The sequence below is a fragment of the Rhinolophus sinicus genome, chromosome 14 (genome assembly GCF_057876585.1).
Source record: "Rhinolophus sinicus isolate RSI-liver-muscle chromosome 14, RSI-T2T, whole genome shotgun sequence".
NCBI lineage: Eukaryota > Metazoa > Chordata > Mammalia > Chiroptera > Rhinolophidae > Rhinolophus > Rhinolophus sinicus.
Genome location: NC_142514.1, coordinates 143556994 through 143583676, shown reverse-complemented (window position 1 = coordinate 143583676; position 26683 = coordinate 143556994). Strand labels below are relative to the sequence as shown.

The 26683-nt window shown below is 47.1% G+C and overlaps 2 protein-coding genes and 1 long non-coding RNA gene across 8 annotated transcripts in view; 2 read left to right on the top strand and 1 right to left on the bottom strand.

Moving 5' to 3' along the window:
• The window catches only part of HPX (hemopexin), an 8411-nt gene extending 965 nt beyond the window's left edge, over positions 1–7446 (top strand). Inside the window, exons 5-10 of the mRNA XM_019755870.3 lie at positions 1439–1592; positions 2252–2464; positions 2729–2860; positions 6593–6723; positions 6804–6966; positions 7104–7446. Coding sequence (XP_019611429.2) covers positions 1439–1592; positions 2252–2464; positions 2729–2860; positions 6593–6723; positions 6804–6966; positions 7104–7363 — 1053 coding nt within the window. The 3' untranslated portion in view covers positions 7364–7446. The remainder of the gene's footprint in view (positions 1–1438; positions 1593–2251; positions 2465–2728; positions 2861–6592; positions 6724–6803; positions 6967–7103) is intronic.
• The window catches only part of LOC109460457 (uncharacterized), a 19672-nt gene extending 3289 nt beyond the window's left edge, over positions 1–16383 (bottom strand). The window contains exons 1-5 of one of the 3 annotated variants that reach the window (XR_012497498.2): positions 16246–16383; positions 13134–13253; positions 10510–12295; positions 9438–9637; positions 7217–7963 (exon numbers count right to left, since the gene is read on the bottom strand). This is a non-coding gene — a long non-coding RNA (uncharacterized LOC109460457). Of the gene's footprint in view, positions 1–7216; positions 9638–10509; positions 12296–13133; positions 13254–16245 lie in introns of those variants that run through there. The other 2 variants (XR_012497499.2, XR_002139507.3) reach the window with 2 other exon arrangements.
• The window catches only part of APBB1 (amyloid beta precursor protein binding family B member 1), a 23448-nt gene continuing 13093 nt past the window's right edge, over positions 16329–26683 (top strand). The window contains exons 1-2 of one of the 4 annotated variants that reach the window (XM_019755850.3): positions 16329–16533; positions 24158–24889. In XM_019755850.3, coding sequence (XP_019611409.2) covers positions 16329–16533; positions 24158–24889 — 937 coding nt within the window. Of the gene's footprint in view, positions 16534–16598; positions 16980–17180; positions 17230–22198; positions 22279–24157; positions 24890–26683 lie in introns of those variants that run through there. The other 3 variants (XM_074335882.2, XM_088791610.1, XM_074335880.2) reach the window with 3 other exon arrangements.

Genomic DNA, 26683 nt, shown 5'->3' with positions numbered 1-26683 from the left:
GGCACAGCACCCAGGGGCTGTTCTTCAGTCCTAATCTTCATCCAGACCTCTTGCTACTCCTCACGCTGTTGGACATCCTTTCCTTTGTGGCAATTTCTTCTCTTGGCTTCTGCATCATGCCCTCTTCATATGACGGCCAGGTTGTTCACAACACAATGAGTGCTGGCTGAGGGGGTGAGTGGAGGGTGAAATCCAGCCTACTGTGCTCACCAAGTTGTGTGCCCTGCCCAGGCTGTGTCTGCTCAGAGGAAGGGGTGCCTTCTCCTGACTTGCGCAAAGGCACTGTGAGGTTGGGGTGGTCCTCACTGCCAGCTTTGTTTTCCCTCCTGCCTCTTTTCTTGCTCGTTCTCAGGTTTCTCATCCTTAGCCATCCTGGAATGTTCCTTGGGAATCCATCCCAGCCCTTCCTGGTGATCTTCAACATTGCCTTGGCTCTGAGGACTCTCTATGTTATGGATACCAGATCTGGGCTTCTCCCCAGAGCTTAACACATCTTTCCAATTTCCTGGCAGACATCTTCAACTTAGATGGTCCATCGGCACCTCAAATTCAGCATTCCCCAAACTGAACTTAGTATCTTCCTTACAAATCAACCCCTTTTCCTGTGTTTCCTATTTCAGTAAATGTCATCATCACCTGCCCGTTCCTGCAAGCCAGGTGCACATGGGTCTTGAGAATTGGCCCTTGGTTATCTTTTCAAGTTTATCTCCCACCCTGCAACATTCACTGTGTGAGCTGTATGAGAATACACGTGGTTCTCTGAGTATGCTCTGTACACGCTGCTCCCTCTGCTGGTGACACCCGCTCCATACTTGTCCACTTGGAAAATTTCTGCTGTTTTCAATTCTCGGCACAAATGCTTCCTCCTCTGTGAACTTTCCAGGAATTCTCTAGGCAGACTTAGGGACTCCCCTACATTCCCAATGCACTTCACATGCTTCCACCTTGGTGGTTGTGTGGCTAGGATGGTAGGGTCCTTTCTGCATCTGTATAGTAAACTCCTCGAAGGCAGAGACAGTCTTGTCATCTCTTTATCACCAATACTATGTCTGGTGTGTAGTAGTCATTCTTGAATGAAATGAAATGAATGAATGAATGAATGGAGTGAGTGAATGAATGGACAAATTAATGTGTAAATGGATGAATGACTGCAGGATGATTATTTGTGGATTATTTGCCAAGACTAATGGGGTTGCAGATAAGTGTGCCATAGGCGTGCACTGTTGTACATAATCAGATGTGTGCATTGTAGTAATAATGATGGGATTTGCACAAACTGTGCAAGGGGACAGTTCGTTTTTGTCCACAGATGGCCTGAGAGTGTGTGGGGCTGCAGGAGCAGATTGTGTAAGTGCAACACATCAAAGCTGTTGTGCATAAATACAGAATGGCAGGATGTGGAGGTGCACAGGTAAAAACAGAGTGCTTTTGTGTGCAGGGGGACAAAGTCTGGGTGTACCCTCATGAGAATAAAGAGAAAGAAGACCCAAAGTTGCTCCAAGAAGAGTTTCCTGGAATCCCATCCCCACTGGATGCAGCTGTGGAATGTCACCGTGGAGAATGCCAAGATGAGGGCATCCTCTTCTTCCAAGGTCAGTCCAGGCTGGAATGGGAGAGGTTGGAGTAATGGTGAGTTGCTGGTAACAGAGGTAGTGATAGGAATGGTGGTGGTGGTGGAGCCACTTTTTGGCTCCCCAAGGAAGGGATGAAGTAGGCGAGTTATGGTCTAAAGTTCAAGCAGGGAAAGGAAAGAAAGTTATCCTGGGGAAAGTAGGTGTAATTCTGCTCAAAGTTCTTCATTGTTCCCCATGACCCTTAGGACAAATCTACATTCCTTAGTACAAGGTTCTCCATGACCAAGTGCCTATTAACCCTCCAGCCTCAACTCTCACACCTTTACCTTGAATATGAAGCTCCAGAAACTCTATGTTGTTCTCTGTCCACCCAATTTGCTTCATGCCTCAGACTTTCTGCTATTTGGACTTCCTGCCTTGTAGCTCCTACTTCAAATTTAATTTAAGTGTCACCTTCTCTAGGAGGTTTTCCCTGAGTCTCCCCATTGGCCTTGCTGAGCTGATCAGGTGTGCTTTGCTGCTGAGTTTTATTGTATGATCACTCTCTTCACCTGTTTCCCTGCTGGGCTGTGAGCTCCATGTGGCCAGGATCATATCTGGCCATCCTGGATCTCAGTGCAAACACAGGGAAGGCATAGGCTGGCCTCACCAAATGCTTGTTGATTGATTGGACAAAGGTGACCACATATGGTTCTGGGACTTGGCTACACGAACCAAAAAGGAGCGTATCTGGCCAGCCGTTGGGAACTGCTCCTCTGCCATTCGGTGGCTCGGCCGCTACTACTGCTTCCAGGGTAACCAATTCCTGCGCTTCAACCCTGTGACGGGAGAGGTGCTTCCTAGGTACCCTCTGGATGTCCGCGACTACTTCATACGCTGCCCTGGCAGAGGTAAGAAAGCCCCAGACCCTGGGACCCCCTGGAATCCATCCACCTTCCCTGAATTTGCAGGCCCCATATACCCCACCTCCCACCTTAACTCTGTGCTATAGCACTTTGGCCCTTGCTCTCGCCCCATGTCCATTCTGGTTCTTACCAGTTGTTCTCATATAGGGGAAGTCCACACCCCACTAACTCTAGCCATCTCTTCAACTTCGGACCTCATTTTGACATCTGGCCTCTGTCTGTGTTCCCCTTGCCTATTTCTTCCCCTAGGCCATGGACACAGGAATGGGACCAGACATGGGAATGGTACCCACCATGGCTATGGGGCTACGCGCTGTGGGCCAGATCTAGTCTTGTCTGCACTGCTGTCTGACAACCATGGTGCCACTTACGCCTTCAGTGGTGAGAGATACCCCTAAGCCCCCATTTCTGCCCTCCATACCGCCCATCTCTTTCATGTGTCTCCCATCTCTGATATATTTCTTTCATTTTCATCAATGATGTCCCTTATTTTGTCCCTCAGCCCCCATCCTTACCTTGCCTTTTTTTAATTTCTCACCTCTGATGCATATTGTTCAACCTGTCTCTCATTGTCCAGGCCTCTAATTTCTGCCTCCCAGTACCTTCTAGTCACAGGTCTGTTTCCTCTCTGGACCTCTCTGGGTCCCTATGACTCTTCATATTACCTTTGCTCTTGCATGTCTTGCCGGATCCTCTGGTTCCCCTTCAGCTTATCCTTAGGAGCTCCATCTTTTTCTAGGTGCCTGGTTCCTATGTCCAGGCCTCTGAGAATAGCATTACCTGGGTGTGACATGTTCCCAGTGCCGAACATCAGCCGGGAAGTATTGGGTCCCTTAGATCTTTAGGAGATAGCTTCACTAGCCTGAGGAGATTTCTCCTATGAGTGGCCAGTGGAGATACCTCTCCCCAGACTTGTAGCATTAATTGGTAAAAGCCATCTATTGATACATCAGGATGTTCTGGGGTTAGTCAAGCGGATAGTGATAAGTGTTGCTCACACTTGCGAACAGCTCCAAGAGAAAGAGTGAACAACCACATTACACTCAGCCTGACATATGTGTGATCAGATACAAATGTAAAATAGAGATGAGAACATAGAGCAGCGAAAATCATTTTAAGCTACTAACTCCTAGACAAATCTGATAAAACGTGACTACCAAGTTATAATGAAAAATACACAGACACAAAGAAAGCATATCCCCACAACAGTAATGCAGGCTATAATGAGAACATACATTTGAGAAACACACACCTGCAGTGAATATGTAGGCCTTATACTGAGAATATATGCCATAGTAAGAACACTTACATATCAGGAGAACATGCAGCTATGAGAGCATGGGGCCATTGGGAGGACACACAGACAAAGGGGCGGGGGGGGGGGGGAGGGGAGAGAGAGAGAGAGAGAGAATAGATAGATAGATAGATAGATAGATAGATAGATAGATAGGTACAGGGAACAGGGTAACAGGGGGCCCATATACAGATGTAGAGAGAACACCCAGACATGGAGAGATCACAGAACCTCAAGCCATGTGACCATGAATAGAAGGCAGCTGGACTCCTAAATCAAAAGTATTAGGCATATTCCATAGCTGTCGAGAGAGCACCCAGACATGGAGCGAACACCATTATGCTAAAAATACAGCTGAGGTGAGAACTCACTATCTTGGTGACAATACCAGTGTGACCCAGCTGCTCAGCTTAGGGCTGGTCCTCTCCTCTCTCTGATAAATCTCTCACTTTTCTCTACTTCGTGGCTTCTTATCCGTTCTTTCTTCTTTTCTACAACTTTGGCTTGCACATGGACCACCATGTTCCCTCTACCTTTTCTCTATTCGTGAGCTTTCAGCCTCAGATCTAGCTGATAACTGCCTCAGTTGCTGTCTTTTTCCAGAGAGGGAATCTAACTGGCCCAGCCCATATTTTTATTCCACCCCATTAAAGTGGTTGCTGGTCAGCCTATGAATTGGCTATTGATGGATCAGGGGCTCATCACTTATTTCCTCTCTACAAAGAGCAGCATAGCTCTGGTTCTCAAAATAAGGGTTATGAGCAGGGTAGTTTCAGTAGGAGGGGAAGGTAGATATGTAGTCACCATGACATGCCCAGTAAATAGCTATAAAGATAACTTGTGGCTGCTGCAAGAACACCAGCTGCTTATTCAACAAATCTTTATCAAGTGTCTGATAGGCACTGGGCATTGTTCTAGGCACTGGGATACCGTAGTCAACACAGCAGACAAGACACCTGCCCTCAGAGAGCCCACTAGAGGGAGAGAGGACAACACGAAAGAGAAAGAGGAAAAGAGAATACTTTCAGGTAGTATTAATAGCTGTGAAGTGTTCTGAGAACATGAGAATGTTTTTTATTCTCAAATACCTTTTGGAGCTAGTATAAATAAATTTTGTAAGTCATTGATGTTTTAAAATTAAATGACTTATAAATTAAAAATTAAAATGTTAAATTAAAAATGTGTCAAAAAAGCTGTGAAGAAAATAAGACAAGATAATGGGATAGAGGTGAGAAGAATGAGGGGCCCGTTCTCTGAAGAGATGATCTTTGAGCTGAGATTTCAGTGATAAGAAGTATTTAGCCACATAAAGCACTGGCAGAAAAGCATTTTAGGGAGGTTGGACAGCAGATATTTTGAGGAATCAGGAAAGGCGGCCAATGTGGCTGGGCTGGAGTATGGTGAAGGAGCTGGTGTGTGGCCTGAAAAGAGGTAGATTATATAGGCCTGGGAAGGATTTTCAATTGTAAAAGGAAGCCAGGAGTGTTCTTGAGCAGGACCGCGATATGTTCTGACTTTTTCTTTTTTTTTTTTTGAAGATCGCCCTGGCTTCTTGTGGAACATACATCATAGAGATACAATTGTGTAAGCAGAGAATCCAGCTAGTAGTTCTTGCAGTTGTCTGTATTAGAGGTAATGACAGCTTGAACTAGGATAATAGCAGCAGAGGTAATAAGGAATCATCATGACGTATTTTGGAAGTCAAGCTGGCAGCATTAACCAATGGATTGGATATTGGTAGGAGTGAGGAAGGGAAAAGAGAGACTTCAAGAATGACTTAGTTCACTAGGCAACTAGGTGACTGGTGGTTCCTTTTTCTAAAATTGGGAAAAACTAGGAAGGAATGTGTGTGTGTGTGTGTGTGTGTGTATGTGTGTGTGTGTTTGGTGGGGGCAGCAATCAGTTTAGACATGTTAGGTTTTTGGTGCCTAGTGGCCTCAAATGGACATTCCAGGTACGCAGTAGACTTTTAGCCTGACACTCAAAGGAGAGGTCCATCAGAGCTTGAAAGTCATCAGCATGTAGATGGTATTTCAAGCCTTCGACAAGGTGAAATCACCATGAGAGCGAGTGTAGTTACAGAAAAGGCCCACACAGGAGGATTCCAATATTAGACATCAGGCTGAAGAGTAGGCAAAAAAAAATAAGAGAAACACTGGAAGAGTCTGGTGTCACAGGAGCCAAGATCCAAAACATGATATTTAAGAAGGGTTTGTGGGCAGTCAAATGGTGCTGAGAGGTAGAGTAAGAGGAAGACAGAGAATGGACCATTTTATTTGGTAAGTTAGAGGATACTGGTGACCTTGAAAAGAACAATGGAAGAGGGAAACAGAAGTAAAAGTACAGTGGGCTGAGGAAGAAAAGGTTAGGAGCTCAGACAATCCCTTGAGTAAGTTGTCATGAAAAGGCGAGAAGAAAATTAGGGTACTGGTCTAGCCACTTCATCACTCTTAGAGAACACTCAGTGGAAGCTTGCTGTGGAGCTTCCCTTTTAACTTCTAGTCACTAGCTCTCATTGTCCTTAGAATCTCTGCACACGGACATGTGAGATGTGTCAGGAGCCCGCACCAAACCGCATGGCACTGGTACTCTGTGCTTGTCCTTCTGTCAGGCCCCTACTGACTCCAGTTCCAATCAGGTCACAACGCCCAACTTTGTCGATCAAGTCCTTCCCTACTCCCTCTCATGAGGCCTCTTCTCTCTTGGCCTCTGGATGCATTTTCTCCTTTCTCTCAGGACTCACCCCTGCATCTGTCACTTGCCTCTTCCCTGCCTGGCCATTTATCATCAGCACTAGAAGTGTCTCTGATACCCCACAGGGTCCCATTACTGGCGTCTGGATACCAGTCGGGATGGGTGGCATAGCTGGCCCATTGTCCATCAGTGGCCCAACGGTCCTTCAATAGTTGATGCTGCCTTTTCCTGGGATAATAAAGTCTATCTGGTCCAGGTAGGTGTTGGGAGAAAGGTTTGAGGTAGAGATTGGGAGAATATCCAGCTCTGTGCTGATTAACGTCTTTTGTCCTCCAGGGCACTCAGGTATATATCTTCCTGACAAAGGGAGGCTATACCCTCGTAGATGGTTATCCAAAGCGGCTGGAGAAGGAATTTGGGAGCCCTCCTGGGATCAAACTTGAGGCTGTGGATGCAGCCTTTATCTGTCCTGGGTCTTCTCAACTCCACGTCATGGCAGGTGAGGTGCATCTGGGTGCTAAGGGGTGGCTTGTCCTGCAACTTCTCCATAGCATAGATCCCCATCAGATCATGGGAAGAGTTAGGTCAGGATCCCATGATGTGGAAGCCATGTTATGTTTGGTACCTTCTTCCCAGGACGGCGGCTGTGGTGGCTGGACCTGAAGTTAAGAGCTCAAGCCGTGTGGACGGAGCTTGCTTGGCCCCATGAGAAGGTTGATGGGGCCCTGTGCATAGAAAAAGCCCTCGGCCCTAACTCATGTTCAGCCAGTGGTCCCAGCTTGTACCTCATCCATGGACCCAATTTGTACTGCTACAGTGATGTGGAAAAACTGACTACAGCCAAGACCCTTCCACAGCCCCAGAAAATGAACAGCCTCCTGGGCTGCAGTCACTGACAGGGCTCCTGATGTGAGTCTGGCCCAGCCCCTCCCCCATGTTCCTTACAATAAAGCTGGAGGGCTTCTTCACTTGAATCAAAGGGCCTTGGTTGTGGAACAATCTCACTTCTTTCTTTGAACTGAGAAGCTAGTAATATCTCTTGTGAGGCTGTCTAGCTCAAATAATGCTGCAGGAGCAAAGGAGAGGAGGGCTGAGGGACAAATCTCACTTCTGCCCAGATGATTCTAAATCCAGATCTTAAATTGGCTTCTTCTGGACTATGTACACATAGAGGGAAATGGAGGATCAAAAGCAGGAAAAGGAGCTGCTGTATTTACATAGCAAGAGGCAGAGCAGGGATTCTCACCCATCCTGCTAATAACTGACCACAGCTTAGCCACAAGGAAAACAGGGCTAGGGGCAGCTATGCATGTGCCAAGTGGATTGACTCAGAGTTACCATTTGAGGACCATGGAAGCCTTCAAGTTGTGGTTCCAGGTGGTTCAGGCAGCACGACACCAGAAGACAAGGCTTTGGTTGCCACGAGTTAGGCATAGCAAGTGGAATGAAGTTGAGGTGGGGAACCAGAGAGACACCAGCTGTGTGTCAGAGGCAAGCTGGGGATAAGATAGCAGGAGTGGTTCAGGGACTTGGCACCATGAAACAAATTCACAGAACACTTCCTCTGGGGGTCCTGCTGGCTACCTCCAATCCCCTGGGGATCTGCACCATCTAGGCCCGTGAGTGTGGGCCTACGTGGTGCAGTGTCTTGGTGGAGGTGGCAGTGGTTCATTCTTTTCTGGTCATAAATGGACCAAGGCTTTTGGCTCCAAACTTACTGACAACTTTTTGCCTGGGGAGTGGGCCTGGACTATAGGCAACCTTTTCCTCCTGTACCTTTTCAACCCAGCAGAGGTTAGAGGTTGGTTTCCTTTGGACTCAAAAAATAGCCTCAGACTCTAGTAGGGGGCCCTCACTTTGAGCTTCCATATCCTAGTCTCAATGACCTCTTCCATAAAATGGGTATAAGTCTACCCACCTCCCAGTGACAATGGATATGGACACAAACCCACCCTTTGGATTCTCTCAGGAAGGGGCCCTGGAAATAGACCCATACTCTGGCCCATGACCTCATCTGGCTTAGGGTAAACCCCTCCGGACCTGGCTGCCCCTTGCTTTGTGGGGCTTTGCACTGGAGGCTGCACCATAGAGTGGCTCCTGAAAGGCACCAGGTTCCTCTGGTTCAGGAGAACTGACTAAGGTTCCTTCCCAAGCCTCGATGGCTGGGGGAGGAACAGGGGCGACAGAGGATGAATCTGGGTCTCTTAGATGAGGTTCTACCCAGGATGTGAGGTTGTCCAGGGCTGGTAACAGAGGTTAGGCACCAGGCACCAGGGATGTGGGGTCCGTTCCCAAGAAGTATCTTGAGATTTCCCCTGATGGTGTCTAGATGGTTCTCCTCGTGGGGTTGGCTGTCCCTCCTTCAGTCTGAGGGGTGAGAACAAGGCCAGAGTCTAAGGTCTGGGACTTATTCAGTTCATGTGCTACATCTGGGGCCATTGCTGCTTCATGTCAGGGAGACTAGAGGTGTCTAAACAGTTACCCAGCAACTCTGGTACTCAAGGTTAACCTCCTCCTCTCAAGGGGAAGTACTAAGTCTCTTCTTTCTCTCTTCTCCCACCTGCTCTATTGCAAGGAAGCCTATAGCTTGTCTTCAAGGAATTACAAGAAAAGGCCCAATTCATGCTCTTTCATCCACTCACTTAGTACCTGCCATATGTAGAGCAGTGTGTCGGGCAATGGAGTGACAGGATGAATTGGATAGTGCCTGCCCTCAAGAATCTGCCATTCCATCAGTCAGGAGGGAAACACAGACAAGGAATCAGATAAATACAATAAAGTGAACTAGACATTAAGATGAAAGACTATATATATAAAGGAGAGTGGAGGCAGCAATACCTTGGATGGAGAGTGGGTTAGGAGAGGCCTCATATATGACATAACACTTGAGCTGAATTTTAAAAGATGAGTAGAATGTATGAGGTCTGACAATTAAGTTTGCGAACTCATCCTAGAAAAAGTGCTACATACCTCATTGCTGAATAGCACTGCAGTCACCTTTGAAAGTACTCCCTTTGGGAAGCTATGCACCAATGTCAGTGCCTAGTTCACCCATCAAAGCAATATTGGAACTCTTTTTCTGGAATGGCCATCAGAGCTCTTGTCCGTCGTATTACTCTTGATGTCCTGAATGTCATCAAATTGTCTTCCTTTCAATATTTCCTTTATCTCTGGGTAAAAAAAGAAGTCATTAGGCACCAGATCAGGTGAGTAGGGAGGGTGTTCCAATACAGTTATTTGTTTACTGGCCAAACACTCCCTCACAGACAGTGTCGTGAGAACTGGTGCATTGTTGTGATGCAAGAGCCATGAATTGTTCGCGAAAAGTTCAGGTTGTCTAACTTTTTCACACAGCCTTTTCAGCACTTCCAAATAGTAAACTTGATTAACTGTTTGTCCAGTTGGAACAAATTCTTAATGAAGAATCCCTCTGACATCAATTAAGGTTAGCAACATTGTCGCAACAAGTTTGTGAACTTAATTGTCAGACCTCGTATGTAATTCCTTTAGCAAATATATATTTACTGCTACTATGCACTACCATGCCAGGGAGAATAACAGGTAGAGGAGGCAATATGAGCAAAGAAAATCCAGGGAAAAGAGACAGTCTGGAGTGGGAACCACAGCTACTCAGCAGGGCTGAGCACAGGGGCTGAGTGATGAGCTGGTGGGAGGTGAGGCAGCTCATTGAGGGAGGGGGGGGTCCATGTCAGGCTAGGAAGCATGGATTTAGTCTATCTTTGGGGAAATGGGGAACTACTGAGGGATTTTAGACAAGGGAGTGAGGTGATGAGATTTACATTCTAGAAAGATTCCTTTACTATTGCAGAGTGGACATTAGGTGAAAAGAGACTGCAGTGGATGTGAGGAGACGACGGAGGAAGTTGGTGCTGTAGTTCAGGTGGTAAACCATGGAAGCCTAGACACTGGGTGGAAATGGAGATGAAAAAAAGTGGGCAGATTAAAAACTATTTAGAAGACATAGTCTGTAGTACTTGCTGATGGATTGGATAGGAGGGTGAGGGAGAGTGAGGAATCTCACCTCCAAACTGCTCCATGGCCTCTTTCCCCTTCATCATTGTGTCTCTTCTTCCCAAACTTTCCATGGTTTCCTCTTGAATTCACACTCCATGGTTAATAAGCTTCTCCATACTCTTTACACACTCCATGGTCAATATGCTTTTCTGTCTCTTTACCTCTAGCTTTAACTGAGACCAGGCTCAGCCCCAGGGCCCCTCTTCCTTTCCCTGTAGCTGTTCCGTCCATGCCAGCATTGGCAGGACTCCACACACATCTGTACCATTTCTCCTCCTCTTTCTATGCAGATTAAATGCAGATCTGGCAGTTCCTCTGACATCATGCAGGTGAGCCATACCATCCTTATGGCCACCACCTACCAACCTTCTGACTCTGTCCTCTCAATGGCTGAAGTCCCCACTTCAGCCACCCAATTACTATGGCCCAACTCTGACTGTAGTCATCATTCACCTGTGAAGCAATTCCTCAAATTCCAACATTTCACTTGTGACCACTTCTTATCCTTCTCCTTCTGCCTCCCTCACAACTTAATTCTCACTCTCCAGCTCTTTGACTTTATAGAGACAGATGATCCCTATATTATCTCCCAGTCCTCCATTCCCTATAAGCCAATGTTTTTCCTACCCACACTGAACATCAAAGTTGATCATCTGAACAACTTTCTTAACAATACTCTTATTTCTCTGTCTTCTTTACCTTCTACTTAATCTAGCCATAGAAAAGAACAAAAACCAACTTCAAGTCAGAGAAAGAGTAAGAATTTTAGAGTTAGACCTGTCCCAGCTAGACCACTTACTAACTGTAGGTTTGAGAAACTTAGCCTCTCTGAGTCTCGTGTGTGGTGTATGTGTGTGTATATGCACACATGTATGCAAAATAGGAATGTGTATTGCATCAATCACATTCCGTTAAGGATACAAAAATCACTCTAGATATTCTAAGTAGAGAAGGATTTAGTAGAAAAAATTTGTTACAACGTCGTTGGGGAGGTCTGAAGAAGCATAAGAGGAAACGCAGGGCTACCTAGAGACCAGGAAACTACCACTAATCTTGGTTTAGAGAAGCAAAATGGAGAAAAGGTGTGCCCCAAAGACCAAGGAGCTGGAATGTACAAATCTGCATTAGCTGCTGATGTGGCTGAAGTTTGTATTGCTGAACTGCTGGAACTACCCCCACTTTGCAAAATCTGAAGCTGATGTTGCCGGGCCGGCCCGGTGGCTCAGGCGGTTGGAGCTCCGTGCTTCTAACTCCGAAGGCTGCCGGTCGATTCCCACATGGGCCAGTGGGCTCTCAACCACAGGTTGCCAGTTCAATTCCTCGAGTCCCGCAAGGGATGGTGGGCTCTGCCCCCTGCAACTAAGATTGAACACGGCACCTTGAGCTGAGCTGCCTCCTGGATGGCTCAGTTGGTTGGAGTGCAGGCTGTCAACCACAAGGTTGCCAGTTCAATTCCTCGAGTCCTGCAAGGGATGGTGGGTTGCGCCCCCTGCAACTAGCAATGACAACTGGACTTGGAGCTGAGCTGCGCCCTCCACAACTAAGACTGAAAGGACAACTTGAAGCTGAACGGCACCCTTCACAACTAAGATTGAAAGGACAACAGCTTGACTTGAAAAAAAAGTCCTGGAAGTACACACTGTTCCCCAATAAAGTCCTGTTCCTCTTCCCCAATAAAAATCTTAAAAAAAAAAAAAAAAAAAAAGCTGATGTTGCCAGATGAACTGCCAAAAGCAGGACTTTTCCCTTCCTCCCATCTTCTTCATGTGAAGGTTCCCATTGGTAGAACCTCGCTGTAATAAAGAAACAAAAAAATCTTGAGAACTGGGTGAGAACTGTAGTTTTCAGATTTCCAGCCCTGTTAGTACAGGGGAGATTATAGAAGAGTGGATGTGGGAATGAATACCAACATACAATATCTGCCACATGTATTCATCATAACTCTTGTTTGCAGGTGATAAGACCCAATTCAAAGTGGTGTAAGCAAAAAGGAAATGTATTGACTTATGTGACTTCAGGCAGAGGTAAATATAAGTGCTAAAGTGATGTTATCGGGCATCCTCCCTTAGCTCTGCTTCATTCTCAGGCAGGCTCATCCTTTTTGGTGGCAAGATATCCACCAGGCTTACATTCTACCAGCAGTTCTTGCCCAACAGTTGCAGGAAAATTCCTGGATCTGATTTTCACTGACCCAGATTTAGTCATGTGCCCATCTCTGAATTGATTACTTTGATCTAATCATGGGTTAGGAGCCCAACACTGAAGTGGGTTGTGGGACTCACTTCAAATGATTTCCATTTGAACCACATAGTGGTGAGGGGACGTGTCTCAAAGAAAACTGATGTGCTGTTGCCGGTAAAATGGGGAATGGATGCTGCGCAGATAACGACAGCAAAGGCAACAATATGTTCATGACAGGATAATACTTATCTTGTAAGGTTTTTCTTCTTTTCCATGCAACCCTCCGTCCCTTCCTCAGCTAAACACTTTGAAAATATAGGCATGCAGTACCTCAACCTCTTGCCTGCTCCCACTTAATTAATTACCTCATCTACACCCGTGTCCTCACCCCTATCCCTTTAGCCTATAGAGTTAAGGTTTCCAGTTCTCCTCGTGAGCCCTTGATCCCACCTCCTCTCATTGCCTCCAGGATCTTGCTCCATCTCTCAGCTGCTTTTTTCTTTACTTTCAAATTCATCTTCTGCACTGGTACCTTTTTGTAGTGTATGCCCATGTTCAAGTCTCTACCACCTTAAAAAGAAAAGACAAATCAGAATCTTTAGCTTCATATAACTTTTCAATTACTATCTATTCTTTCTTCCAAGTTTCTCAAAGAGGCATTCTGCACTTACTCTACTTCCTCATTTTCATTTGCTCAACTCATTGCATTATGGCTTCTGCCTCCCATGATACAGATCACATCATGGGTATCCATGACCTCCATGTTACCAAATTCAAAGGATACTTTTTGCCTTAACCTTATTAGAAATCTTTGCTGCATTTGATGCTGTTGACCACTTCTCTCTCCTTGAAAATCTTTCCTCCCTTGGATTTCTTCCATGACACTACTCTCCCCTGATTCTCCTCTTACTGTCTGTTTCTTCTGTTTTCTTCTTTCTCTCTGCTGGTTCCCCAAATGTTGGCATTCCCAGAGTTCAGTCCTCAGTCCTTTTCTCTTCTCACCCTATATGCTCTCCCTGGGAATGTATTAAAATAGTCCTGCTGAAGAAGGATGTTGAAGAAGTCCTGCCAGGCCCAACATCTGACTTATAAATTCCACTCCATACATTATCTGGGAAGATTTTACTCCTTATAGATTTTCCAAATGATAACAAACACCCAGAAGAAAGAAGGTTTATTGGATCAACTACAAGAAAAATTAAAATACCAAAGCAATACTTACACGCAGTGGTAGAAAAAGCTACCTTTGCTCCACGTAGTGACTTTGCTGCTAATACAGATGAAAGCTCTATTCTTCCATATAGGTGACTTGGGTGCCAAATTCCTGGCAATGCATAAAGCCAGTGCTCTTGATTAAGTGACTCTGAATGGATTTGCTTCTAATTCAAGTTTTTCTTGATAAGTCCAAGGGAATAATACTAAAAGATTCCTGCCTCAGAGGGATCTACATTGGTTAGAACAACACACAGCATCTGAGGTGGTTCATAAGCTATTGTTTGCTCCTAGGCCGTGGACAGCATCAGAAGGGGGAAGAGAAACAGTAGAGAAAGGATGGATGAAGGGCACAGGTTGACACCCCATTGATCAGGAGGCTTTGCAGATCTCCCCCCATTGAGGAGATCAGGGATTCAGGAAGACTGTGTGTGGGTCAAACTGCACTGTGTGTGAACTGCACAGTTTCCTTTTTGCATCTTAGCTAATTAGACTACTCTTTCACACCCTGACCATCCTCTCTGTGTTCCTCTGGTTACCTGAAGAGATTTCCCTGGATATTGCAGCCATCCTGCCCAATGGGATTGGGAAGACAAATATACTGATAATATTTCTGGATTTTTTTATTTGCTCAAGCAGAAATTTGGAAGGCGTCCTTTCCTTCACACTTTCATAGCCAATCAGTCAATTGATCATGAATTTCTATCTCCTGAATATTTACTAAACCTATATAATTTTTTCCATCCCTAGTCCCACCACTATAGTCACCTCTCACCTAGACCATATCAATTGCTTCCTAACTGGTCCCTGCACTGCCAATTTTGCTCTCTTCCCATCTATTCCCCACTTAGCAGCCAGAGGTGATCTTCTAAAATACAAGGGAGGACATGCCACTCCCCTGCCTCAAACCCTTTGATGATTTTCCATTGCCCTTAAAATAAACTTTAAAACCCTTAGCGTAACATACAAGGCCCTTCTTGATTTGGAACCTACCCACCTTTCCAGCTCCACTTCTGCCATGCTTCTCCACTATCACCCACACTGGCCTTCTTGTATTTCTCCTTTGACTTGGAATAATTTTCTCTTCTCATGGCTGACCTCTATTGCCTTCACCCCATTCCCCTCACATAAGTGCCACTTCCTTATTAAAGCCTCCCCAAATCTCCCCAGGCAAAATTTAGTCCACTTACCTAGCATCCTGCACGTCTCATTCAAGATACTCATCACATTTCTAATCACATGTTTAATGTGTCTTTCCCCTGTTACTTAAACTTCAAGAGGGCAGGAACTGAATCTTGTTTCTTCATGTGTGCTTAGCACCAAGGACAGTGTCTCACACATAATAATTATTAGTCCAAATAGAATGAATAATTGAATGAGGACACCTTTCTTCTTCTGGGTAACTCTTACTCATCTTTCAAGGACCAGGATCAGATGTTATATACTCCAGTTTGGATTACAGTCAAATCTGATTCATCTTGGGATCCCTAAACTTAGCTTGGGGCCTGGTACATGGTTCATACATATATCATAGATGTTTGTCAAATCATAATAAACTCTTGGCCAGGAGTTGATAATTGTTGAAACTGAGTGATGGGTATATGAGGGTTCATTACACTGTTCTGTCTCCTTTTGTACGTATTTGAAAATTTCCATAATAAAACATTAAAACATTTATATTCACTTTAAGTCAAGTGAAAGTATAGTCAAAGATGTTCTTGAGGCTTCTAGCTTGGGCAAGCCAGTAGATGGTGGTGTCATTCTCTGGAATGGATGAAGTGGAGCTGCCTCCAGTCTTGTGTGTGTGTGATTTTGTGTGTGTGTGTGTGTACACATGCGCGTGCATGCACATGGAGTGTGTTGGGGGGCGTTCTTTTTCACCCCAGTGAAAATTCTTAGAAGGCCAATAAAGGGGATGAAATAATGAATTTCTATTTGGACACCTTCAAGTGTTAGAAACCTGAGGGCACCTCCAGTCAGTTGCACAGTAGTAGCTATGATAAATGAAAACCTCTGCCTTAAAGGAATGAGCCATGAGAGGGTTTCAGGATGGTAACAGTCCCCCTCATGATCCTTGGTGGCCTCTGGGCCACTGATCTGACCACTGGGAACGATCGCACTATCCAGGCAATCTGCAGTAAATACTGTGCCCCATTATTCCTTCCTTCGACTTTTCACCCATTCTCCCCTTCTTCATTACCTCTTATGTATTTCTACTGGGGAGCGATTTATTGACACCTGCAAGGCCATGGTGTCACAGCTTTATGTTCAGCAGCCGGGGTAGGGTGTCTAGAAACATCTGGTTCCAGTCTGAGTTCACCATCTTGTGACTGCAGGCAAGTCTTCTTACCTTTCTGAATCTCAGCATCTGCCTCTGAAAAATGAGGATAACAACAGCGGCGATTTCACAGGGGTCAGTCTGACGCGAGGTGAATGCATGTAAAGGATTTAACACAGAGCCTGGCACAGTGTAATGGGTCAATAAATACGAGCTATTATTATCGCCAGCGCTGTGTCCTCATCGCCTCTCCACCAGGACGCCTGGAGTGCTGCCGCAAGAGCGGAGCAAGCTGCCTTCTCGGAGCCCTCCCTGCGCAGCTGCGGGCTGGCCCCGCCACAGCACCCAGGCTCCTACCCGGTGGGTGCGTCGCCCCACGGGGGTGCGGGGCGGGGCCCTGCCGACGCGCAGGGTGACTCCGGGCCTCGGGGTGGAGGGCGGTGCCGGGCTGGGCAGGGGTCGGCAGACGCGTGGGTAGCGCTGTGGGACCCGGGAACCCCGCGCAGGCGTAGCTGCTGGCGTGAGGCTTTCGCGGTGGGCTCACAGAGGTCGCAGGGTTGTATTGGGTGGGGCCCTTCGGGACACCGCGTCCAAGTGCAGCCCCGAGGGGCTCGCGCTCGCGCGCCCGCGCTCGGCCCAAGATGGCGCCCCTCCCCCCGCCCGCGCGCGCCCTCGCAGCTCGGGGCGCGGCCCCGCGGCCCGCGCGCTCCTGGGCGGGGGATGTTGTGATGGAGAAGCCGCCGCGGAGCCCGAGCCCCGCAGCCTGAGCCACCTCCGCCACCTCGGCCTGGGGCCTCCCCGCGCAGGTAGGAGCTGCCCCGGCCCGAGCCCAGCCCCGGAGGCCGGATCCCGACCCCCAGCGGCCCGCAGGACTGCGCAGCCCTTTACCCGTGGGGGCCCGGGTACCCCCGGCCAGGCCCCATCTCCGCTGGCAGTCCTCGCGCCGCGAGCATTCCCACCATCTCCTGTTCCCCCACCTCCATTGTAGGCTCCACCTCGGTCCTCAGCACGGTCATTCCGGACCTTTACCTCCTGCCCCTCCGGGATGAATAGGGGGCAAGTATTGGAGACGAGAAGAGAGGGGCAGTGGGGGGTGGGGGATGGGGGATGGGAGGTGAAAGGCTGGGTAGGGGACGTGGGGTGAGGTAAGCAGAGGCCGCACGTTTTCCTGCAGGGTCCCAGGCCTGGAAACTGTCAAGCCGCATTCTGTCGCTCTCAGCGACCGAAAAGTGTGCTCTGGGGCCGGCTGTGTCCCCAGCTCTGCCAGGAGGCCTAGCACTCACAGAAGCACTCATTAGGAGCAGTTTTCCCACCGCCAATTCAGAGGTTGTTCCGAACCTATTTTGAATCTGCCTGTGCATTTCTTGCATTCCAGACCTTCCAGCATAGCCCCAACTTACACCACTCTTCAAAGACAAAACCTTGTCTACACTTACTGTCTTCATTTCCTCACTTCCCATTCATTCTTAAAACCGGTTCACTCTGTTTTCTGTCTCTCATACTCACTGAAACTGCTCAAGCCAAGGTCACCTGAGACCTCTATGTGGCCAAGTCCAATGCACACTTTACTGTTATCCCCTTTACCTTTTCATAGTATTCAGTGGTGTGTGTCAACTCTCCTTGAAGCATTTTCCTGGTTTCTCTCCTGGCATTGTCTGCTCCTTCTCAATCTTATTTGATGCCTCCTTCCTCTTCCTTTAGATGTCAGTGAAGCTCATCGTTCTGTCCTGAGCGATCTTCCTTCATTCTGCACTTTCTCCTGGGTATTTATTCACTCCCAAGCCTTCAAATTTCATCTCTATTTATCTATATCTATCTGTATCTCTGTATCTCTCTATCTCTATCTCTCTATATCTATATCTATACAGATAGATAGAGATAGATATAGAGATATAGATAGGTAGAGATATAGGTATAGATAGATAGAGATAGATAGATACAGATACAGATACAGATACAGATATCTGGCCCAGACCAGATTCAATATCCAACTGCCCTCACAACATCCTCTTGGAAGTCCAGCAGGAATCCAAACCTATAGATCCGAAGCTAAATTATCTTCCCTATGTTCCCTCTCTAGCCTTCTTCCAAATCTGTTCTTCCTTTAACTCTCAGAAATGGCTACTTTCTGATTAGTTACCTAAGCTGTAATCCTGGGCAACATTCCAGATTAACCTCTACTCCCTCACCGTCTACATCTAATGTCACCGAGTCCTGTCTCATCCTGGTACCTAAATATTTTTTAAATGCATTCATTTTACTCCATCCCCACTGCCACCAAACTTAATCTAGGCCACAATCATTTTTTTCCCCTTGACTGGTCTAATAGCATACCCTCTTGCCTACCTTCTTATAACTACTCTCAACACAGTATGATCCTTTAAAAAACGCATCTGTTTGTTCATTTATTCATTCAACAAATATGCTTTGAGCACCTAGTATATACTAAATACTGTGTTAGGCACTGAAGATATAATTATGAACAGAATAGATTGGTTCCTTATCCTCTTGGAGTTGACAATCTGGGGGTGGGGGGATTAAATAAGAATAAAGTTACAAATTGTACTAAATACCATGAAGGAAATGTGGATGGTGCCCTAGGAACACAAAAGAGCACAAGCTTAACTGGTCTGGTGGGTAGGGAGAGAGAATCCAGGAAGGCTTCTCTGAGAACGTGACATTTGCACTGAGGTAAAATATGAGTAAAAGTTAGTTAGGCTGAGAAAGTAGGGGAAGGAGGTTCCAGGCAGAAGGGAAATCACATGCAAACACCATGTGGAAAGAGACAGCATATTATCCTTGAGGAATCAAAGAAGGCCGATGAGGCTGGAGAACAGAATGCCAGAGCTGGAGAGATAGGCAGGGATAACTGAGCAGGACAACTGAGGCCATGTTACAAATTTTGGTCTTAAGGTCTTTGTTCTTGGTGTGGATTGTTGATGGTAGTGGATATGGAGAATAGATCAAATCTAGAAATGTTTCTCAGAGAGAAAATTGTCAGTACCTGGGGATGGATTAAGTATAGGGAGTCAGGGAGAAGGTAGTATCAAGGATGGTACCCCTACCTCTGGTTTGCACAACAGAATCGTTGGTCATATCATTCCACGATCCAGGATCCGGAAAGAGGACCACTTAGGGGTGAGTGAGAGAAACATGAGCGCGCATGTTTGAGAGGCCTTTGAGACATCCAAGTGGAGATGTTGAATAAAAAGTTGATTAACGTGTCTGGAGCGCAGATGAGGGGTCTGAAATGGAGGTGTAAATTTGGAAATCAGTGTATAGATGGTAACTGAAGCTATGGGCATGAGTGAATACCTATAGTGCATAGTGGGTGAGAAAGACATAAGACAAAAGGGCATAAGAACAAGCCGTGAGAAACTCTAGCTGGTAGAGGAAGATGAGCCAGCAAAGAAATCTAAGAAGCCACTATACAGTAACTAGAGTGTAGGAAGGAAACTGGGCGATGTAGCGGGTGGAAGCCATGGGTGAAAGTTGGGTGAGTGGCCCCTAGTGTCAAATGCCAAGGGTACCACCAAGATGAGGACTTCAAGTGTCTGTTGGATTAAATGACAGAGGGGTCATGTTGACTTTCCTAGGAGCTGTTACTGAGTTGTGTTGAGAGTGGAAACAGGATTAGAAAGGATTCAGGAGAGAGTGAAGTGATAAAACGGCTACAGTGAGTAAGACAACTCTTTCAAGAAGTTTACCTGTACAGGGATGACAGGAGAGCAGCAAGTGGCGGTTGAGGAGGGTCAGGTCAAGAAGGATTCTGTATTTAAGTTGGAAGATAGTGGATCCCACTGAGAAGGATAGGTTGATTATATAGAAAAGAAAATGGATAAACAGTGGTGTAAAATTCTTGAAAGGGCGTAAAAGAAAGGATCCAAATGGTAGGTGAAGCAATTGGTTTTAGGAATAAGAAAAAAAGGATAGATGCTAAAGTCAGTAAGTTTTCATGTTTGAAGACATTCCCCCATTGATGGTTTCTATTTCCTCTGTGAATTAGGAGTGAGAGGATATCCTCTGAGAGGGAGAGGTGGTGCAGGGGGTGGTCCAAGGACCATTGTGTTCTTGTCTCACTTAAAAGTCCCTTTCTCAGAAAGGTCTTCAGTGATGTCTAAGCTGAGTAAGCCTCAGGCTCCTGTAGTGCCCTGTTCTTCCCCCATTACAATACTCAATCATTCATTCAACAAATGGGGAGTGCTTATAGATGCCAAGTATTACCGTGTTTCCCCAAAAATAAGACCTAGCCGGACAATCAGCTCTAATGCGTCATTTGGAGCAAAAATTAATATAAGACCTGGTCTTATATTATAGTAAAATAAATCCAGGTCTTATATAATGTAATGTAATACAATATAATATAATATAATATAATGTAATATAATACCGGGTCTTACATTAATTTTTGCTTCAAAAGATGCATTAGAGCTGATTGTCCGGCTAGGTCTTATTTTCGGGGAAACAGGGTATTCTAGATACTGGCATTACATTGTATTGTAACAAGTTGTTCAATGGCCGTTTCACCACTAGACTGTGAGCTCCATTGGGGAGGAACCATTTCTTCATTATTAATCACTCTCCTCCATGCCATGCACAGTGCCTGGCATATAGTAAGCTGTCAGGTTAGAAGACCCTTGACCTTGAACAGGACTCACCCCTTCCATCCCCCCTCCCTGTTGTCTGATAGCTTCTTCAGGCATCATGGCCACTCTTAGTTTCTGTTCTGAATTCCCTGCCCAACTCCCTGCCCTGAGCCAGAATCTTTTCGAGTCTGTCCATCTTTTGAGAGGCTCCAGGTATGGATAACCCCAGTGAGAGGGGAGAGGTTGGGTTATGTTCCTTCTGGAAGATATTGGGTAGCTCAAAAAGTAAGGTGATGGTAACTACACTTCCTTGGGCTAGGTGCTCAGGCCTTAGCACTTACTTACAACAGCCCTTCCCCATTCCTCCCTCAGTACTTCCTGCCCTGATGATCAGAGATGGACAAGGCTGCCCTGAAGTCAGCCTGGCTCTTCACTGTCCCAAACTCACAGTGCTTGTGCTTTTCCCAAATCACACCTCCAAGTGCTAAGGAGGTTGGTCCCATCCTGACCTCTGTGAAGCCTGGCTCCGTACACGACTGCTTTGGAGAAGGGCTCATTATGAGCTTGCCAGAGTCATGGGCTCTTCCACCTCTTGAAAATCATGGTGAACAGTGTAAGGGCCAGGATATCAATTTATGCTAACTCCCTCCCTCTCCTTTTCCCTAGATCTAAGCCTGCACCTGTCCAGGACCCCTGGCCCATCTTATTTCCTTCTCAGGGACTTGTAATCATTCTCCAGCACCCTCCCTAACACTCCCATTGCCCATTCCCAGCCCATGGGGCCACACAAGCCTGTCTAAGTGTCTCTTCCCAACGAGTTCTGAACTTCCTAGTTCCTGTCACCCCATGTCTGTCCCCTCCATCCCTTCCTTCCTTCCACACTGAGGGCCTCCTCTGTGGCAAATGCACAGTGCACTCTCCTTGCTAGTGGGAATCTGAAGTTGAGCAAGATACGGTCTCAGATGTTCTGATAGAATGCAGTCCTGGGTATCGTGAGACACAAAGGAGGGAATGGTCATTTGAGGATGGGGAGGGAGGACTGAACAGGGAAGACTTACTGCTTAGGAGCTGTGACCACTGAACCAAGTTTTGAAACATGAAACAGAGGTTCTCACGAGGGGAGAAAGGATTCCAAGCCAAAGGTAACCAAAGAGCCAGGGCTGCAAGAGTGTGACGTTCTAGAATCTACTGTACCTCATGTGGCTGGAGGCTGGAGGGTAAGGTGTGAAGGAGGCAGGGAGGAGGAGGAGGACTGAGATGTCATCGGGATTGGCTCAAAGGGGCTCTTGATGTCCTGCTAATGAGTGCAGATGTTATCCTAAAGGCAGCGGTGAGCCATCTAATTTTTCGAACTGGGGAATTACACAATCTGGTTTCCATTTTTGGAAGATTACTGTGATTCTGGCTAGAGGCAGAGCCGTTTGTTTTTTTCAGTTGTCAGTGACCACAAATTTTCTCGTTGTCCATGTGGAGCCACACTGAGCAGACCAGCAGTTATACATGAGGCAAACACAGACAGGTGCTTTTTTTCTTTTATTTTACAGATGTGTGCATAGCATTGTGCTAGGGTCTGAGGAGCTAGAAGGGACAGAAAGGCTCCTGCCTCAGAAGCACGCACTGCACCTGAGAGATGCTAGAGCGTTGCTCGGCAGCCTAAAATACCTCACTGCAACCTGTGCTTGGTGCTGAGAGCTAGACTGAGATGGCAGAGAGAACTGAAGCAAAGGGTCGGAATGAAAGAACTTGTTAGTGGGGAACAGGGAGACAGAGCTCTCAGATGAGAAATTGAAGAGAAAGAACTGTACAGTGGAAATCAGAAAGGTGTGCTTTTGGGGGGCAATGAACAGAGTTGTGTGTTAGGGGGAAGGGTCAAGTAGGAAGAGAGAACTGTAAGTGAAGATATCAGGGTTAGTATGGTAGGGGCTCTCTAGAGGGTCAAGACGAGAGGGGAAGTGGTTGGTCAGGGAGCATAAACTGAGGTGGGGGCAGTAAGGGTCAGGGAGCAAGTACTTTATAGTGGGGGTCAGGGAAGGACAGTAGTTCAGTAGTTGAAGGTCAAGGAGAGTGGGAAGGATGGAATGGGGCCTTGAGTGTGGGATCACTGGGATGATGGCACTAGAAGGATAGGTAGGTGGAGAAGGTGATCGGCAAAGGGCTTGTGAGGAGGGAAGAGGGGGCTGGAGGGGACAAGTGGGTTGGCTGTCACTGGAACAGAAGATCCCCCCACCTGAAGGGCAGATGGAGTTTGGTTGGGGCACCATGAGCAATGGTTGAGACACAGCAACATGACCAAAGTGTGTTTTCTGATACTGGCAGAGGGGATGTGAAAATGGGGCCTGGAGGAGATGGGAGGACACATTTATACATTAATTCAACAAATATTTATTGAATTCCTCTTCTGTGCCAGGACTGTGTTAAGTGCTAGGCATACTACATGGAAAAAAAAGGAAATCCTCACCACCATGGCACTGAAATTATAGTCATAAGGAGACAATGATGGTGATGTTTATTATGGCTTGTCAGGTGGTGCTAGGTGCTAGGGACGATTTGGGGATTGCTGAGATGGGGAATTGTGTCCTGCAGTTTTCAAAGGGTATTCGGGAAGGTCTCACTGAAAAGGTGACATTTGGGCAAAGACCTTAAGGGCTGGAGGGTCCAGGTCAAAGTCTCATTCAGTGACCCAGGCATGGGACATTATAGGGGCTGGCAGAGGGACTGGTGCCCAAGGTGTGGTACTTTATAGAAACAGTCACCAAAATGTAGCTTAAATTGGCCAAGGGAGCCATGGATTGGAGCTGAAGGCCCTTTCTTTGTGACCTGCCTTCCCAGGACCATTCCAGTATTGGTCTGCAGCTCTTTCTGTCTTGTCCTCACAGTCCCTACTAGGGGGTGGGCTTGGGGGCTGGTTGAGCCCAGTGATTTATGATGATAGGAACACAGCCTGGGGGGCTCACAGGAGGAAGGGGGCAGTCAGTGTCCAGAGTCCAGAACACATGAGCCAGTCTCATGCCAGCTGTGTTCCTGGCACAATAAGCCCCAGCCAGCTGAGCTGGGGGTGGAGATGCACAGAGAGCCATTGTGTGGAGGCTCTGCTGTTGGGAGTGAGGGCAAAGCAGGGGCTGGCCGTGCTATCCCAGGAAGCTCAGGGCTGGGAATTTGGGGATGGGATGGCTTTCGTGCCTGGGCCTGGCCTGTGATAGGGGTAGTGGGGATGGGGGAGAAGAGTTAAACTCAGTCACGCTTATGGGGAAAAACTCATGGGACACGAAGCAGTGTGTGCTGGCCTGCTGAGTGTAAAGCAGATGAGCAGGTGCAGGGTACAGCCCTGGGTCAGAGGCAGGGGTACTGCTGTCCTGAGCTGGAGGCTCAACATGGTCTCCTCTCCTCCTCCCCCACAGAATCTGCCAAGGCCATGTCTGTTCCATCATCACTGAGCCAGTCGGCCATTAATGCCAACAGCCACGGAGGCCCCGCCCTGAGCCTACCCCTACCCCTGCACGCTGCTCACAACCAGCTGCTCAACGCCAAGCTGCAGGCCACAGCTGTGGGACCCAAGGACCTGCGCAGTGCCATGGGGGAGGGTGGTGGGCCTGAGCCGGGCCCTGCCAATGCCAAGTGGCTAAAGGAGGGCCAGAACCAGCTCCGGCGGGCTGCCACAGCCCACCGTGATCAGAACCGCAATGTGACCTTGACCTTGGCAGAGGAGGCCAGCCAGGAGCCTGAGACGGCACCCCTGGGCCCCAAAGGCCTGATGCACCTGTATTCTGAGCTGGAGCTCTCCACCCACAATGCGGCCAACCGAGGGCTCCAAGGACCTGGCCTGATCATCAGCTCCCAAGATCAGGGGGCAGATGATGGAGAGGAGAAGGCAGCAGGAGAGGCCGAGGAGGATGATGAGGAAGAAGATGAGGAGGAGGAGGAGGACTTGTCTTCTCCTCCAGGGCTGCCTGAGCCCCTGGAGAGTGCAGAGGTGCCCCCCGGACCTCAGGCCCTTGCAGACGGCCCCCGGGAGCACAGCAAGAGTGCCAGCCTCCTGTTTGGCATGCGGAACAGTGCAGCCAGTGATGAGGACTCAAGCTGGGCTACCTTATCCCAGGGCAGCCCCTCCTATGGCTCGCCGGAGGACACAGGTACCTTGTGGAGCTTGACACGGGGAATGTGGGAGGGCAAGAGGGCGGAGGGCAGGCCTCTCCTTAGAGAGGCTAGGGCTAGCCTGGGGGTGAGTCACAAAGCCCATGTCCTTGGTCCTCAGCAGGTCACACCCAGGTTTTCCTGAAGGAAACCTTTCCTATCTCCAGACAGTGCTTGAACAAGTTGATCAGTCCATCTGTCATGCATACCCTGATGGACAATGGACTAGGTGCATTTATGGGGCCCTTACCAGGTACTGGCCCTGTGCTCAGCACTAGCATATTTAATCCTGACAATGCTGAGAGGTAGACACTATTATTATGTCCATATCACAGATGACAAGAAAAAGAGGCCTGGAGAGGTTTAGCAGCCTTCCCCAAATCACAGACAGTCTGAGACCACAGTAGCACTGAGATAAACCAGGCCTGAATCCAGACCTGAGCTCTGGGCCCATGTTAGCCTGCCCCTGATGCTCACAGCACGATGAACAGGCTGCCTTTGGGCCAGATTTTAACGGGCCTGGTTTTAACAGGTCAGGTTTGGAGGGAGCAGCATCACCTCTCCACAGAGGTCTATTTGGAAAGACTTGGGGGTATTGTATGCAGAGCACGCTCTGGGCACTGTAAGGACCCTGTTTTGTATCCTTTGTATCAGGAATAGGTTATTGACTGAAAGTTAGGAAGCAAAGGAATAATAAACATACGCTTCTTTGGGGGGGAAGAAAAGAATAGATATTCGGACTCCAAGGATTGATCATTAAATATGTCCCATTTAAATGAGTCTCCACATTTGCTAATGTCACATAGAGATAGATGCAGACAGAGCTGAGAGCACAGGGCAGAGATAATGGGCTGTAGCCACAATCTGGGAGTTTGATGGATAGAAGTATAAGTAAAGATTAAGAAAGACTCCCCTGCACCAGGCAGCAGGCACCATACCCAGACCCCAAACTGTGGAAACTCAGCAGGGAGTATGCGCTTCAGATGAGCCACAGGCAGCACACCATCCCCGTTCAGAACTCTTATTATGGACATTTTCAAACATATACAAAAATAGATAGAATAGAATAATGAGCCTGATTTACCCATGACCCAGTTTCAACAATTATCAACACCTGGCTGATCTTGCTACATCTGTATACCACCTACTCCTGGGCCCCAGCCCAGCTTATTTTGAAGCAAATATTTTAATCCATAAATATTTATCCATGCATTTCTAAGAGAAAAAACTCTTCTTAAAAATTCACAGTACCATTATCATGTCTACAACAATTTAACAATAATTCCTTAATATAGTCAATGTTTACATTTTCCCAGTTGTCTAATAAATGTCCTCCCCCACCTTTTAAAAAAGTTTTATGGTTTGAATCAATATTCAAATAGGTCCAGACCTTTTGATGATTGATATGTTGTATACGTTATCCCTCCATCTCTCTATATATTTTTGCTTGCACTTTTTTGTTTTTTAATTGAAGCTACTGTGGTGTTTGCTCTGGGTTTTCCATGGAAGGTCAGGATTGCAGACTCTCTCCCTCTTGTGCTAACATGTGCCTCTTTCCCTGGATTTCCTGTAAATTGGTAGTGAGTTCCAGAGCCTTGATCAGATTCAGATTTGAGAGTTTTTTGTGTTTTGCTTTTACAAGAACACTTAATAGGTGATGTTGAGTACTTGTATCAAAGGCGAAGTGTGATTGCCTCTCTTTTTTGTGATGTTAGTGGCCTTCGATGGTCATTGCCTGGACCCCTTTTAAAGAGAACAGCTGCTTCTCCAGTCTAGCTGGTTATTTATAGGGT